This window comes from Pleurodeles waltl, chromosome 4_2, assembly GCF_031143425.1.
Source record: "Pleurodeles waltl isolate 20211129_DDA chromosome 4_2, aPleWal1.hap1.20221129, whole genome shotgun sequence".
NCBI lineage: Eukaryota > Metazoa > Chordata > Amphibia > Caudata > Salamandridae > Pleurodeles > Pleurodeles waltl.
Window position 1 is genome coordinate 519,431,771 of NC_090443.1, and position 15,981 is coordinate 519,447,751.

A 15,981-nucleotide genomic window follows, 5' to 3' on the forward strand; every position below is an offset into this window, starting at 1 on the left:
TGGAATGAGACCTGGTAGATCCTGAAGTTCTGCCTCCTACAAACAAGGCCTTTAGCCCGGCAGAGGTGATAAAGCCCAAGGGATCGATGACAATTTAGGTGTGCAGGACTGAGTCACCCCCTGCTCCGCCAAGGTGCACTCAGTGAATCGGAGCAAACCCTATCCCAACAAGAAGCTCAAAGCTGCTGGTTGCAAGGCAGTAGACTCCAACTGGGTACTACTGAGACAAAAGTTTAATATTTTATGGGTGGGGTGGTGGGCTACAGAACTCTCTGATTCTTCTGCTGAGAGTTTATTGTTATGTTTTTGGGAGGCGTCGCTGACAGGAGACTACAGGGGTTGTGGATGGGGGGATTCAAGGACTTAGTTCTTAATAAAGTTGGGGAGAGAGTTTGAATACAACACCTGGAATGGATCAGGAATGACAAGGGATACAGACAAAGAGAACACTACACCAACAACCAGACAGAGATCCCCAGGGTATATGGGGGAGATTTACTATATGATTACAATAATTGTTCCATCATGACCTGGAATGTGAACCTACTATGCAATAAAGTCAAATGGGGACTGGTAGCTACGTACATCAAGAGAATTAAGCCAGACATGGTCTTGCTCTAAGAGATGCACTTGAGGGGTTTGCAATGCAGATTGCGAAGTAGAGAGGTCTGCATACTGTTGGTGCATACTAGGTGCCCAACAGAATCCTGGGGAGTTGCTACCTTGATCAGAAACCCCCCCTCATTCAGGATCGAAAAGTCCTGGGTGGACCCCAATGGCACCTGTGTGGCCATTATATATGACCCCCTGAAACTGAAGAGGCAAACCCTGAGATACTATTAGAATCAAGCTCCCCCTCCATCGCATAGGGGGTGACTTTAATGATCTAATAAACTTAGAACTGAATCAATCATGCCCTACGCAAACACCTTTGAAAGAGACTCTGCTTGCAGGTTTTGTGAAAACAGACTTATGGCGGCAACACCATCCAGAAAATCTGCAATATTCTTATTTCTCGAGCATGCACAGGGTGTTCACAAGTTTGGACTACATCTTCATCCCAGCAGGGACAGTTGGAGAGATAGACAAAGCAGAATATCTTGCCAGGGGTCTGTCCTCACCTTTCTGGCTCACTAGCACACAATGCAGTGAAGTCCCAAGCACTAGCCACACAACACTGTCTGTATGAGGTCAGCGATAAGGCCGGAAGACTATTGGCATGGTTGAGAAGAAATAGAGGGAGGTGTGCTGGATACATAGTATACAGGGTGAAAACAATTAGATTCATGATACAGACCAGGGGATAGCCAAGGAGTTTGCACAATACTACAGGGAGTTTTACAGAACACAGTCATTAGCAGACACGTCCCAGATAGAGGAATACCTGGTGGGAGTGCAAGTCCCTCTCCTAACACCAGAAGACCAGGAATCTGTTAACCCCTTCGCTGCCAGGCCTTTTCCCCCTCCTGTGGCAGGCCTTTTTTTGCCTATTTGGGGCAGTTCGCGCTTAGGCCCTCATAACTTTTTGTCCACATAAGCTAACCAAGCCAAATTTGCGTCCTTTTTTTCCAACATCCTAGGGATTCTAGAGGTACCCAGACTTTGTGGGTTCCCCTGAAGGAGGCCAAGAAATTGGCCAAAATACAGGGAAGATTTCATTTCTTTCAAAAAAATTGGAAAAAGTGGCTGCAGAAGAAGGCTTGTGGTTTTTCCCCTGAAAATGGCATCAACAAAGGGTTTGCGGTGCTAAACTCAGCAGCTTCCCAGCTTTCAGGAACAGGCAGACTTGAATCAGAAAACCCAATTTTTCAACACAATTTTGGCATTTTACTGGGACATACCCCATTTTTGCAATTTTTTGTGCTTTCAGCCTCTTTCCAGTCAGTGACAGAAATGGGCATGAAACCAATGCTGGATCCCAGAAACCTAAACATTTCTGAAATGTAGACAAAATTCTGAATTCAGCAAGGGGTCATTTGTGTAGATCCTACAAGGGTTTCCTACAGAAAAAAACAACTGAAAAATAAAAATATTGAAATTGAGGTGAAAAAAACATAAATGTTTCTCTACGTTTTACTCTGTAACTTTTCTCTGCAATGTCAGATTATCGAAAGCAATATACCGTTACGTCTGCTGGACTCCTCTGGTTGCGGGGATATATAGGGCTTGTAGGTTCATCAAGAACCCAAGGAACCCAGAGCCAATAAATGAGCTGCACCCTGCAGTGCGTTTTCATTCTATAACGGGTATACAGCAATTCATTTGCTGAAATATAAAGAGTAAAAAATTGCTATCAAGAAAACCTTTGTATTTCCAAAAAGGGCACTAGATAAGGTGTTGAGAAGCAGTGGTTATTGGCACATCTCTGAATTCCGGGGTGACCATACTAGCATGTGAATTACAGGGCATTTCTCAAATAGATGTCTTTTTTACACACTCTCCTATATTTGGAAGGAAAAAATGTAGAGAAAGACAAGGGGCAATAACACTTGTTTTGCTAATCTATGTTCCCCCAAGTCTCCCGATAAAAATGATACCTCACTTGTGTGGGTAGGCCTAGCGCCCGCGACAGGAAACGCCCCAAAGCGCAACGTGGACACATCCAAATTTTTGAAAGAAAACAGAGGTGTTTTTTTGCGAAGTGCCTACCTGTAGATTTTGGCCTCTAGCTCAGCCGGCACCTAGGGAAACCTACCAAACCTGTGCATTTCTGAAAACTAGAGACCTAGGGGAATCCAAGATAGGGTGACTTGCGGGGCTCGGACCAGGTTCTGTTACCCAGAATCCTTTGCAAACCTCAAAATTCGGCTAAAAAAACACATGTTCCTCACATTTCTGTGGCAGAAAGTTCTGGAATCTGAGAGGAGCCACAAATTTCCATCCACCCAGCGTTCCCCCAAGTCTCCTGATAAAAATGATACCTCACTTGTGTGGGTAGGCCTAGCGCCCGCGACAGGAAACACCCCAAAGCGCAACGTGGACACATCCAAATTTTTGGAAGAAAACAAAGGTGTTTTTTGCGCAGTGCCTACCGTTAGATTTTGGCCTCTATCTCAGCCGGCACCTAGGGAAACCTACCAAACCTGTGCATTTCTAAAAACTAGAGACCTAGGGGAATCCAAGATGGGGTGACTTGCGGGGCTCGGACCAGGTTCTGTTACCCAGAATCCTTTGCAAACCTCAAAATTTGGCTAAAAAACCACATGTTCCTCACATTTCTGTGGCAGAAAGTTCTGGAATCTGAGAGGAGCCACAAATTTCCTTCCACCCAGCGTTCCCACAAGTCTCCTGATAAAAATTATACCTCACCTGTGTGGGTAGGCCTAGCGCCCGCGACAGGAAACACCCCAAAGCGCAACGTGGACACATCCAAATTTTTGGAAGAAAACAGAGGTGTTTTTTGCGAAGTACCTACCTGTAGATTTTGGCCTCTAGCTCAGCCGGCACCTAGGGAAACCTACCAAACCTGTGCATTTCTGAAAACTAGAGACCTAGGGGAATCCAAGATAGGGTGACTTGCGGGGCTCGGACCAGGTTCTGTTACCCAGAATCCTTTGCAAACCTTAAAATTTGGCTAAAAAAACACATGTTCCTCACATTTCTGTGGCAGAAAGTTCTGGAATCTGAGAGGAGCCACAAATTTCCTTCCACCCAGCGTTCCCCCAAGTCTCCTGATAAAAATGATACCTCACTTGTGTGGGTAGGCCTAGCGCCCGCGAAAGGAAACACCCCAAATCGCAACGTGGACACATCCAAATTTTTGGAAGAAAACAGAGGTGTTTTTTGCGAAGTGCCTACCTGGAGATTTTGGCCTCTAGCTCAGCCGGCACCTAGGGAAACCTACCAAACCTGTGCATTTCTGAAAACTGGAGACCTAGGGGAATCCAAGATGGGGTGACTTGCGAGGCTCGGACCAGGTTCTGTTACCCAGAATCCTTTGCAAACCTCAAAATTTGGCTAAAAAAACACATGTTCCACACATTTCTGTGGCAGAAAGTTCTGGAATCTGGGAGGAGCCACAAATTTCCTTCCACCCAGCGTTCCCCCAAGTCTCCCGATAAAATGATACCTCACTTGTGTGGGTAGGCCTAGCGCCCACGAAAGGAAATGGCCCAAAACACAACGTGGACACAACATATTTTTTCACAGCAAACAGAGGTGTTTTTTGCAAAGTGCCTACCTGTGAAGTTTGGCCTCTAGATCAGCCGGCCCCGGGAGGGGGGGGGGGGGGCAGAAATGCCCTAAAATAAATTCCCACCCCCACCCCCCCGCAAACCACTCCCTGCCCGCACACGACCCTTGCCTACGGGGTCGCTCCCCCTGCGTGACATTGGCGCCAAAAAACAAATCCCAGGTGCCTAGTGGTTTCTGCCCCCTTGGGGGCAGATTGACCTAAAATCGGCCAATCGCCCCCAAAGGGGGCAGAAATGGCCTAAATACAATTTGCCCCCCAGGGGAGCGACCCTTGCCTGATGGGTCGCTCCCCATCTCTAAAAAAACAAACAAACAAAATAAAAACACAAAAAACCCTTTCCCTGGCGCCTAGAGGTTTCTGCCCCCCCCTGGGGGCAGATCGGCCTAATAATAGGCCGATCTGCCCCCAGGGGGGGCAGAAATGGGCTAAAAATAAATTTGCCCCCCCAACTCCCCCCCCCCCGGGAGCGACCCTTGCCTACGGGGTCGCTCCCCCTGCGTGACATTGGCGCCAAAAAACAAATCCCAGGTGCCTAGTGGTTTCTGCCCCCTTGGGGGCAGATTGACCTAAAATCGGTCAATCTGCCCCTAAGGGGGGCAGAAATGGCCTAAATACACTTAGCCCCCCAGGGGAGCGACCCTTGCCTGATGGGTCGCTCCCCATCTCTAAAAAAACAAACAAACAAAAAAAAAAACAAAAAAAAATAATTCCCCTGGCGCCTAGAGGGTACTGCACCCACGGGGGGGCAGAAATGGCCTAAAATAAATTTGCCTCCCCAGCCCCCCCCACCCCTGGGAGCGACCCTTGCCTACGGGGTCGCTCCCCCTGCGTGACATTGGCGCCAAAAAACAAATCCCAGGTGCCTAGTGGTTTCTGCCCCCTTGGGGGCAGATTGACCTAAAATCGGTCAATCTGCCCCTAAGGGGGGCAGAAATGGCCTAAATACACTTAGCCCCCCAGGGGAGCGACCCTTGCCTGATGGGTCGCTCCCCATCTCTAAAAAAACAAACAAACAAAAAAAAAAACACAAAAAACAATTTCCCCTGGCGCCTAGAGGGTTCTGCACCCAGGGGGGGCAGAAATGGCCTAAAATAAATTTGCCTCCCCAGCCCCCCCCCCGCCCCGGGAGCGACCCTTGCCTACGGGGTCGCTCCCCCTGCGTGACATTGGCGCCAAAAAACAAATCCCAGGTGCCTAGTGGTTTCTGCCCCCTTGGGGGCAGATTGACCTAAAATCGGTCAATCTGCCCCTAAGGGGGGCAGAAATGGCCTAAATACACTTTGCCCCCCAGGGGAGCGACCCTTGCCTGATGGGTCGCTCCCCATCTCTCTAAAAAAAAAAAAAAAAAAAAAACACTCAAAAACATTTCCCCTGGCGCCTAGAGGGTTCTGCCCCCAGGGGGGGCAGAAATGGCCTAAAATAAATTTGCCCCTCCCAACCCCCATCCCCCCCGGGAGCGACCCTTGCCTACGGGGTCGCTCCCCCTGCGTGACATTGGCGCCAAAAAACAAATCCCAGGTGCCTAGTGGTTTCTGCCCCCTTGGGGGCAGATTGACCTAAAATCGGCCAATCTGGCCCCAAGGTGGGCAGAAATGGCCTAAATACAATTTTCCCCCCAGGGGAGCGACCCTTGCCTGATGGGTCGCTCCCCATCTCTAAAAAAACAGACAAACAAAAAAAAAAACACAAAAACAAATTTCTCCTGGCGCCTAGAGGGTTCTGCACCCAGGGGGGGCAGAAATGGCCTAAAATAAATTTGCCTCCCCAGCCCCCCCCCCCGGGAGCGACCCTTGCCTACAGGGTCGCTCCCCCTGCGTGACATTGGCGCCAAAAAACAAATCCCAGGTGCCTAGTGGTTTCTGCCCCCTTGGGGGCAGATTGACCTAAAATCGGCCAATCTGTCCCCAGGGAGGCAGAAATGGTCTAAATACAATTTGCCCCCCCGGGGAGCGACACTTGCCTGATGGGTCGCTCCCCATCTCTAAAAAAAGAAACAAAATAAACAAAAAAACACAAAAATAAAATTTGCCCTGGCGCCTAGAGGTTTCTGCCCCTTGCGGGAAATTCACGCAAAGAAAAAACTCCCTGGTGTCTAGTGGTTTCTACCCCCTTGGGGGCAGATTGGCCTCATCAAAATAGGCCAATCTGCCCCCAAGGGGGGCAGAAATGGCCTAAATATAATTTTCCCCCAAGGGGAGCGACCCTTGCCTAAGGGGTCGCTCCCCACCTAAAAAAAAAAAAAAAAAAACGAAAAAAAAAAATATATATATTTTTTGATCCCTGGTGCCTAGTGGTTTCTGCCCCCTTGGGGGCAGATTGACCTAAAATCGGTCAATCAGCCCCTAAGGGGGGCAGAAATGGCCTAAATACACTTTGCCCCCCAGGGGAGCGACCCTTGCCTGATGGGTCGCTCCCCATCTCTAAAAAAACAAACAAAAAAAAAAAAAACACAAAAAAAAATTTCCCCTGGCGCCTAGAGGGTTCTGCACCCGGGGGGGGGCACAAATGGCCTACAATAAATTTGCCTCCCCAACCCCCCCCCGGAGCGACCCTTGCCTACGGGGTCGCTCCCCCTGCGTGACATTGGCGCTAAAAAACAAATCCCAGGTGCCTAGTGGTTTCTGCCCCCTTGGGGGCAGATTGACCTAAAATCGGCCAATCTGCCCCCAGGGGGGCAGAAATGGTCTAAATACAATTTGCCCCCCCGGGGAGAAACCCTTGCCTGATGGGTCGCTCCCCATCCCTAAAAAAAGAAACAAAATAAACAAAAAAACAAAAAAATTAAATTTGCCCTGGCGCCTAGAGGTTTCTGCCCCTTGCGTGAAATTCACGCAAAGAAAAAACTCCCTGGTGTCTAGTGGTTTCTACCCCCTTGGGGGCAGATTGGCCTCATCAAAATAGGCCAATCTGCCCCCAAGGGGGGCAGAAATGGCCTAAATATAATTTTCCCCCAAGGGGAGCGACCCTTGCCTAAGGGGTCGCTCCCCACCTAAAAAAAAAAAATATATTTTTTTTATCCCTGGTGCCTAGTGGTTTCTGCCCCCTTGGGGGCAGATTGACCTAAAATCGGTCAATCTGCCCCTAAGGGGGGCAGAAATGGCCTAAATACACTTTGCCCCCCAGGGGAGCGACCCTTGCCTGATGGGTCGCTCCCCATCTCTAAGAAAAAAAAAAAAAAAATAAACACACAAAAAAAATTCCCCTGGCGCCTAGAGGGTTCTGCACCCAAAGGGGGCAGAAATGGCCTAAAATAAATTTACCCCCCCATCCCCCCCGGGAGCGACCCTTGCCTACGGGGTCGCTCCCAATGCGTGACATTGGCGCCAAAAAACAAATCCCAGGTGCCTAGTGGTTTCTGCCCCCTTGGGGGCAGATTGACCTAAAATCAGCCAATCTGGCCCCAAGGTGGGCAGAAATGGCCTAAATACAATTTTCCCCCCAGGGGAGCGACCCTTGCCTGATTGGTCGCTCCCCATCTCTAAAAAAACAAACAAAAAAAAAACACAAAAATGTTTTTCCCCTGGCGCCTAGAGGGTTCTGCACCCAGGGGGGGCAGAAATGGCCTAAAATAAATTTGCCTCCCCAGCCCCCCCCCCCGGGAGCGACCCCTGCCTACGGGGTCGCTCCCCCTGCGTGACATTGGCGCCAAAAAACAAATCCCCGATGCCTAGTGGTTTCTGCCCCCTTGGGGGCAGATTGACCTAAAATCGGCCAATCTGCCCCCAGGGGGGCAGAAATGGTCTAAATACAATTTGCCCCCCCGGGGGGAAACCCTTGCCTGATGGGTCGCTCCCCATCCCTAAAAAAAGAAACAAAATAAACAAAAAAACAAAAAAATAAAATTTGCCCTGGCGCCTAGAGGTTTCTGCCCCTTGCGTGAAATTCACGCAAAGAAAAAACTCCCTGGTGTCTAGTGGTTTCTACCCCCTTGGGGGCAGATTGGCCTCATCAAAATAGGCCAATCTGCCCCCAAGGGGGGCAGAAATGGCCTAAATATAATTTTCCCCCAAGGGGAGCGACCCTTGCCTAAGGGGTCGCTCCCCACCTAAAAAAAAAAAAAAAACGTTAAAAAAAAAAAAAAATTTTTTTTATCCCTGGTGCCTAGTGGTTTCTGCCCCCTTGGCGGCAGATTGACCTAAAATCGGTCAATCTGCCCCTAAGGGGGGCAGAAATGGCCTAAATACACTTTGCCCCCCAGGGGAGCGACCCTTGCCTGATGGGTCGCTCCCCATCTCTAAAAAAACAAACAAACAAAAAAAAAAACACAATTTTTTTTTTCCCCTGGCGCCTAGAGGGTTCTGCTCCCAGGGGGGGCAGAAATGGCCTAAAATAAATTTGCCTCCCCAGCCCCCCCCCCCCATGAGCGACCCTTGCCTACGGGGTCGCTCCCCCTGCGTGACATTGGCGCCAAAAAACAAATCCCAGGTGCCTAGTGGTTTCTGCCCCCTTGGGGGCAGATTGACCTAAAATCGGTCAATCTGCCCCTAAGGGGGGCAGAAATGGCCTAAATACACTTTGCCCCCCAGGGGAGCGACCCTTGCCTGATGGGTCGCTCCCCATCTCTAAGAAAAAAAAAAAACCACACAAAAAAATTTCCCCTGGCGCCTAGTGGTTTCTGCCCCCTTGGGGGCAGATTGACCTAAAATCGGCCAATCTGGCCCCAAGGTGGGCAGAAATGGCCTAAATACAATTTTCCCCCCAGGGGAGCGACCCTTGCCTGATTGGTCGCTCCCCATCTCTAAAAAAACAAACAAACAAAAAAAAAACACAAAAATGTTTTTCCCCTGGCGCCTAGAGGGTTCTGCACCCAGGAGGGGCAGAAATGGCCTAAAATAAATTTGCCCCCCCATCCCCCCCGGGAGCGACCCTTGCCTACGGGGTCACTCCCCATGCGTGACATTGGCGCCAAAAAACAAATCCCAGGTGCCTAGTGGCTTCTGCCCCCTTGGGGGCAGATTGACCTAAAATCGGCCAATCTGGCCCCAAGGTGGGCAAAAATGGCCTAAATACAATTTTCCCCCCAGGGGAGCGACCCTTGCCTGATTGGTCGCTCCCCATCTCTAAAAAAACAAACAAACAAAAAAAAAACACAAAAATGTTTTTCCCCTGGCGCCTAGAGGGTTCTGCACCCAGGAGGGGCAGAAATGGCCTAAAATAAATTTGCCTCCCCAGCCCCCCCCCCCCGGGAGCGACCCTTGCCTACGGGGTCGCTCCCCCTGCGTGACATTGGCGCCAAAAAACAAATCCCCGGTGCCTAGTGGTTTCTGCCCCCTTGGGGGCAGATTGACCTAAAATCGGCCAATCTGCCCCCAGGGGGGCAGAAATGGTCTAAATACAATTTGCCCCCCCGGGGAGCGACCCTTGCCTGATGGGTCGCTCCCCATCTCTAAAAAAAGAAACAAAATAAACAAAAAAACACAAAAATGTTTTTCCCCTGGCGCCTAGAGGTTTCTGCCCCTTGCGTGAAATTCACGCAAAGAAAAAACTCCCTGGTGTCTAGTGGTTTCTACCCCCTTGGGGGCAGATTGGCCTCATCAAAATAGGCCAATCTGCCCCCAAGGGGGGCAGAAATGGCCTAAATATAATTTTCCCCCAAGGGGAGCGACCCTTGCCTAAGGGGTCGCTCCCCACCTAAAAAAAAAAAAAAAACGTAAAAAATAAATATCTATTTTTTTTTATCCCTGGTGCCTAGTGGTTTCTGCCCCCTTGGGGGCAGATTGACCTAAAATCGGTCAATCTGCCCCTAAGGGGGGCAGAAATGGCCTAAATACACTTTGCCCCCCAGGGGAGCGACCCTTGCCTGATGGGTCGCTCCCCATCTCTAAAAAAACAAACAAACAAAAAAAAAAACACACATTTTTTTTTCCCCTGGCGCCTAGAGGGTTCTGCTCCCAGGGGGGGCAGAAATGGCCTAAAATAAATTTGCCTCCCCAGCCCCCACCCCCCCCCCAGGAGCGACCCTTGCCTACGGGGTCGCTCCCCCTGCGTGACATTGGCGCCAAAAAACAAATCCCAGGTGCCTAGTGGTTTCTGCCCCCTTGGGGGCAGATTGACCTAAAATCGGTCAATCTGCCCCTAAGGGGGGCAGAAATGGCCTAAATACACTTTGCCCCCCAGGGGAGCGACCCTTGCCTGATGGGTCGCTCCCCATCTCTAAGAAAAAAAAAAAAAAAATAATAAACACACAAAAAAAATTCCCCTGGCGCCTAGAGGGTTCTGCACCCAAAGGGGGCAGAAATGGCCTAAAATAAATTTGCCCCCCCATCCCCCCCGGGAGCGACCCTTGCCTACGGGGTCGCTCCCCCTGCGTGACATTGGCGCCAAAAAACAAATCCCCGGTGCCTAGTGGTTTCTGCCCCCTTGGGGGCAGATTGACCTAAAATCGGTCAATCTGCCCCCAGGGGGGCAGAAATGGTCTAAATACAATTTGCCCCCCCCGGGGAGCGACCCTTGCCTGATGGGTCGCTCCCCATCTCTAAAAAAAGAAACAAAATAAACAAAAAAACACAAAAATACAATTTGCCCTGGCGCCTAGAGGTTTCTGCCCCTTGCGTGAAATTCACGCAAAGAAAAAACTCCCTTGTGTCTAGTGGTTTCTACCCCCTTGGGGGCAGATTGGCCTCATCAAAATAGGCCAATCTGCCCCCAAGGGGGGCAGAAATGGCCTAAATATAATTTTCCCCCAAGGGGAGCGACCCTTGCCTAAGGGGTCGCTCCCCACCTAAAAAAAAAAAAAAAACATGTAAAACAATTTTTTTTTTTTTTTTTTTATCCCTGCTGCCTAGAGGTTTCTGCCCCCCCTGGGGGCAGATTGGCCTAATAATAGGTCGATCTGCCACCAGGGGGGGCAGAAAAGGCCTTCCCGAAAACATGCCCCCCGTGGGAGCTCTCCTTGCCCAAGGGGTCGCTCCCTTATCACAATATCACAAAAAAAACAAAAAATCCCTGGTGTCTAGTGGGGTTTCAAAAGCCGGATTGCAAGCAATCCGGCTTTTGAAACCCTCGGAGAGACTTCAAAGGGAAGGAAATACATTTCCTTCCCTTTGAAGCCCCTCCGGGCCTCCCCCACGTGATTGAAAGAGAAATGCTTAGCATTTCTCTTTCAATCGCGCTGGAAGCTCTGCTTCCAGCGCGATGGGAGAGGCCCCTGTGACTAATCAGCGCGCGCTCGCGCGCTGACGTCACAGGGCGGGGTGGGGGGGGTCGGGGGTGGAAGTGGAAGGTCTTCCCCTTCCATCCCCGGCTTGGGGGGAGGGGGGTGCACAGGGGGGTGCACAGTTCCCCTGTACCATGGACGAGATGATCTCGTCCAAGGCACAGGGGAACTGTAGCCTTGGACGAGATCATCTCGTCCAAGGCACAGAACAGGTTAAGGAAGAAATTACTCTATCCAAGATAAGAACTGTGATAGAGAAACATAAACAAGGAAAACACCAGTCCCCAGTGGTATCTCAATAAAATCTTTTAAGAGAAATGCTAACATCCTGGGCCCATACCTACTTAAAATGTTTATGGAAGCTAGAGAGGGGAAACTCTCCCACCAGACCTCTGTAGAGCTACAACAGTAGTAATCTCAAAGATAGGACAACCCTTTAGGGAATGTAGCTCATACCATCTGATCTCCCTCCTCAAAATCAAGACTAAGATACTGACGATCATATTGGCAACAAGGTTAATAGCAGTCATAACTCCCCTGATCCATAAGGATCAATCAGGCTTTAAGCCCAGGAGGTCAACTAGATTTAACCTCTGCAGGCTCCACAACTGGTTGGACACCATAAGAGAGCAGGAGGACCCCCATGTTCTGCTGTCCCTAGAGGCCAAAAAGGCATTCAAAGCTGCTCACTGGTCCTTCACGATACTTGTCCTGAGAAAAGACGAATTTGGACCCAAATTCCTGGCCTGGAGAACGTTAAGATATAACCGCCTAGTGGTGGCAGTCCGGGTAAACGGGGGAACATCAGTGGAACCCCAAATTGGGAGAGGAACGAAATAGGGTTGCCCCCTGTCACCCTTATTGTTTGCCCTCACACTGGAGCCCCTGGCATTTATTGTTCGACAACACCGGCTTTATCTGGTTTCCATATAAGACAGGGAGAAAGGGAGGATGAGTGGATTTCACTCTACGACAATGAGATCTTATTGTATGTCACCCGCTCCCAAACAACTCTACCCAAAGTGTTCCGATTATTAAAGAAATATGGAATTCATTCAGGCTACACAAGAAATTGGGACAAATCAAGTTTATACCTATGAGGGGGAGATCTGGCACAGTTAGACTTCACAAGACATCTGTGAATAGACATGGAGGGGTTCAAATATCTGGAGATATATGTAACTCAGGACAGGGAGTGCATTCTCAAACAAAATATCCAAAAGGCCCTGGCAGATTTCAATGGAGATACTGAGTGGTGGAGGAACCTCCCACTAACACTAGTAGAAGAGCTGCCATGTTCAGAATGGTCACCATGCTGAAGCTACTATATGTCCTTCAAAATACCTAAGTCAAGGTTCCAGAAAAAATCTTCACAAGGATCGAGGGGGAGGTCCATAGGCATTGCAGACACTCCAGTGAAATCAATACGATGGCGGGATATCCCTACCGAACATTCAGGCATACTATTAGGCAGTGCACTTGATCTGATTAACGACTGGGGACACACCCATGGAGATCATCCCACTCATCTATTAGAGAGGACTTAATTCCAGCACAAATCATACCTACACTTTTTATATGGTGGGAAAGGGGTGAAGAAATTGTTGACAGTGACACAGTTGACAACAGAGGCCTTGATAGCGGCGGGGAAGCGTATGGCTTGGAGTGAGAAACTCACATGTGAAATACCCCTGTCGGAGGGAACACGCCTGTCAGAATTCCAGAAATTACAAGTTTTTGGGCCATGGGTCATGATAAGGATCTCCAAACTGCAAGATCTAATAGAGTAGGGAAACATTAAAACATTCAACTCCCTGCAAAGGGAATACCAACTAGCCCACACACAGCAATATAAATACATGCAACTCAAACATGCTTGGCAGGTAGAGAGGCTAGACCCTACTGAAATTCCACAATGTTCACCACTTGAAGGCAGATTGCTTCAGGGAAAAGTAGAAGGGAAAGCGATCTCCTGGGCATACAAAACAATTAATAATAATATGCCTGACATACTAAAGAAAATGTGCGAGAGATGGGGAAGGGACCTGCAAGATATGGATGACACAGACTGGGAGACAGCCTTGATGCACCTGAGGAAAGTGGTTATAAAAACCAAACTATGGCTGATACAATTTATCCTGCATAGAGTGTATTACAACAGGGCAGGCCTACACATGTTCAGGGGAGCAGCATCCCCCCACTGCCTAAGGTGTGGGGCTGTGAAGGGATCGTTCATACACAGACTCCGGGACTGTCCCCACTTGCAAGCGTACTGGTGAGCAATCCTGGGCGAGCTGAGAGCAGTGCCGGCGAAGAAATCCGGGTTGACCCTAAATATGTCCTACTGGGAATACCAACTGATATAGACTTTCCACTGCCCTAGCTTCTATTTAGTAACCTAGGCCTAGTAGTGGCTAAAAGGGATGTCGCTAAACACTAAGCAGCTACAGAGGCATCCACTATTAGGGAATGGAAAACAGAACTGGGCCTATATATGATGGCTGTAAATGTGACATTTAAGGCTAGAGAGTACCCTAGGTAGTTCCACAAGATATGGGGCCCTTAGAGGAAACACAAGGCATTGAAGAGGGGAAATAGGGCAGAGGGGCATTTGCTAGAAACACCACAAAACATAGGTCGGCCTAGAGCTCAACTCCTCCGGTCACAGGTCTGATAGCTATATCTTAATTGCACATAACTGTATCTTTGTGAAAATGAAGTGAAAAATGATCCACTCTTATGTAACTGTTGATCCAAATGCCTGGTTGAGCAGCTTGTTTTGTTTGATGAAAATGCCAATAAAAATAATTACAAAAAAATGTTTCATCTCTAACAAAGGCACTGTTAATTCTCACAGGGATTACATTTTCTCTGTTGCCAATCGGTTGTTTAAATACTTGAACAATACTTACAGTTTTAAAAAATATTTTACTTTTACCTTTGTATTTTTCAAACGTTATACTTCTTTATTGTTTATATTCTTCTTTTTTGGGAGAAATTAGAAAAGATTTACTATGGGGCCCTTTTCCAGTACTAGGTTTGTATTTCATGACTGCATGCATTTTGGAGCCTTAACTTAGGTTCTCTCTTTCAGGCAGCTCTCATCCTGTACTTACTTCTTTCTGATTTCTCCTGAATTAGAAATCACTATCTCTGTTTTTCACATGTTCCCTAAAATCCCTTTGGCTGCGCAGTGGTAATAATTTCTTTCTTAACATAGCATTAGTCTAGTTTTTAGGGTCTAGAGCGCAAGCGCTCTGACCGGTGTTGTAATCACTCTGTGGGCTTTTAACCACACCCATATCATGCCCATCAGTTTTGTTGGTTCATGGGCTTGCCTTTTAAAATTCACTTGATTTCATTTGTGAAAGGCATGCATGTGTCATGCCTTTTCTGGTGTTTAGCCCTCCTCAAGAGCACCGGTACACTACTGAAAACATACAAGGCTCCATGTTTTCCGCATGGCTTCTGAACTACTTTTTCTTTTTATTTCCTACACAGCACAAGCTCGTTGGGCAGTAGTCGAGCACTTTGCATGAGATGGACACTGTTACATAGATAATTGCATAACTGCCAATATGTTTGACTGCAAGCGAACTTCTGTTTCCATTTCTATGCTCCTTCACGCTCATTCTCATGGCGTGGCAATTTTAATCGCCTTGCATATGCAAAACTGTATTACTTTTCATTTTCAATTTATTTGGCAAGAAAAGTCCGGTTTGGACTTTACAACGCTAATAGCTCCAAGTCAAACAAATGCGAGACCCATTGCGCTGTCAATGCTTGTTCTTATTTAGTTGGAAAGGCAGTTTATAAATTCATTACAATGAAAAGAAAAATGTTATCAAATCTCAGTAACAGAAAGGCAGTATCTCGCATGCCCTATGTCTTGCTTAGATATCTGTTGACTTTATACAGCTATTACTGTAGTACTTTGAAAGGTTTTATTTTTTTCTTAGATTTACAGCCCTAAAGCCCCATATAAGGAACGAATATTAGCCTTTTTGATCCACAAATAATAATGGCAGGTCACTTGTAGGGATGGAGTAGGACTAGGTGACCAATGTTGAAGGATTGCATAGGATGCTCAATACAGTACTGACTATAATAATACCACCAATCGGTAATGGGTGGAAACTACAGAACTCACCAGGGAAGGATTCCAATGGCAAGTTAACCTCAAAGTGGTGACCAGAGCACACCAGGACTGCATCAAACACATTCAACTCCTGCTTCCCGTCTGTCTCTGTGACTATGTCCCACTGTCCGGTGGTGTGGAAATCTGCATGTCTCTTTACACAGCATACTTTTGTCTGAAAGGAAATCCCAGCAGTACAAGATAAGCTATTTTAAACACAATGGTTAACAACTGGTTGGTATGGAATGCAATTTAATTCAAAACCCTCCCCGCATTGTGGCCACACATATAAATATTACCATATTTCATTATTTAAAAAAATACATTTCAGTCTCATAAAAAGATGATCAGGAGTTTTGGGCATGTCATCAAAGAAGTAATACTGCTATCACAACCAATGACTTCTGCCTATTGTGCGCAGGGTAATAGTGGACAAAAGGGCTGACACTGAGTTCTTCTGCATCACTGTGGGACTAACTTTAGCAGTGTTCA

General features: G+C 48.0%; 1 protein-coding gene across 3 annotated transcripts in view; it reads right to left on the reverse strand.

Moving 5' to 3' along the window:
- The window catches only part of LOC138293039 (dimethylaniline monooxygenase [N-oxide-forming] 2-like), a 403,220-nt gene that overhangs the window by 133,530 nt on the left and 253,709 nt on the right, over positions 1-15,981 (reverse strand). For all 3 annotated transcript variants that reach the window (XM_069232022.1, XM_069232021.1, XM_069232023.1), the window contains one exon: positions 15,502-15,664. In XM_069232022.1, the coding sequence (XP_069088123.1) occupies positions 15,502-15,664 (163 nt within the window). The remainder of the gene's footprint in view (positions 1-15,501; positions 15,665-15,981) is intronic.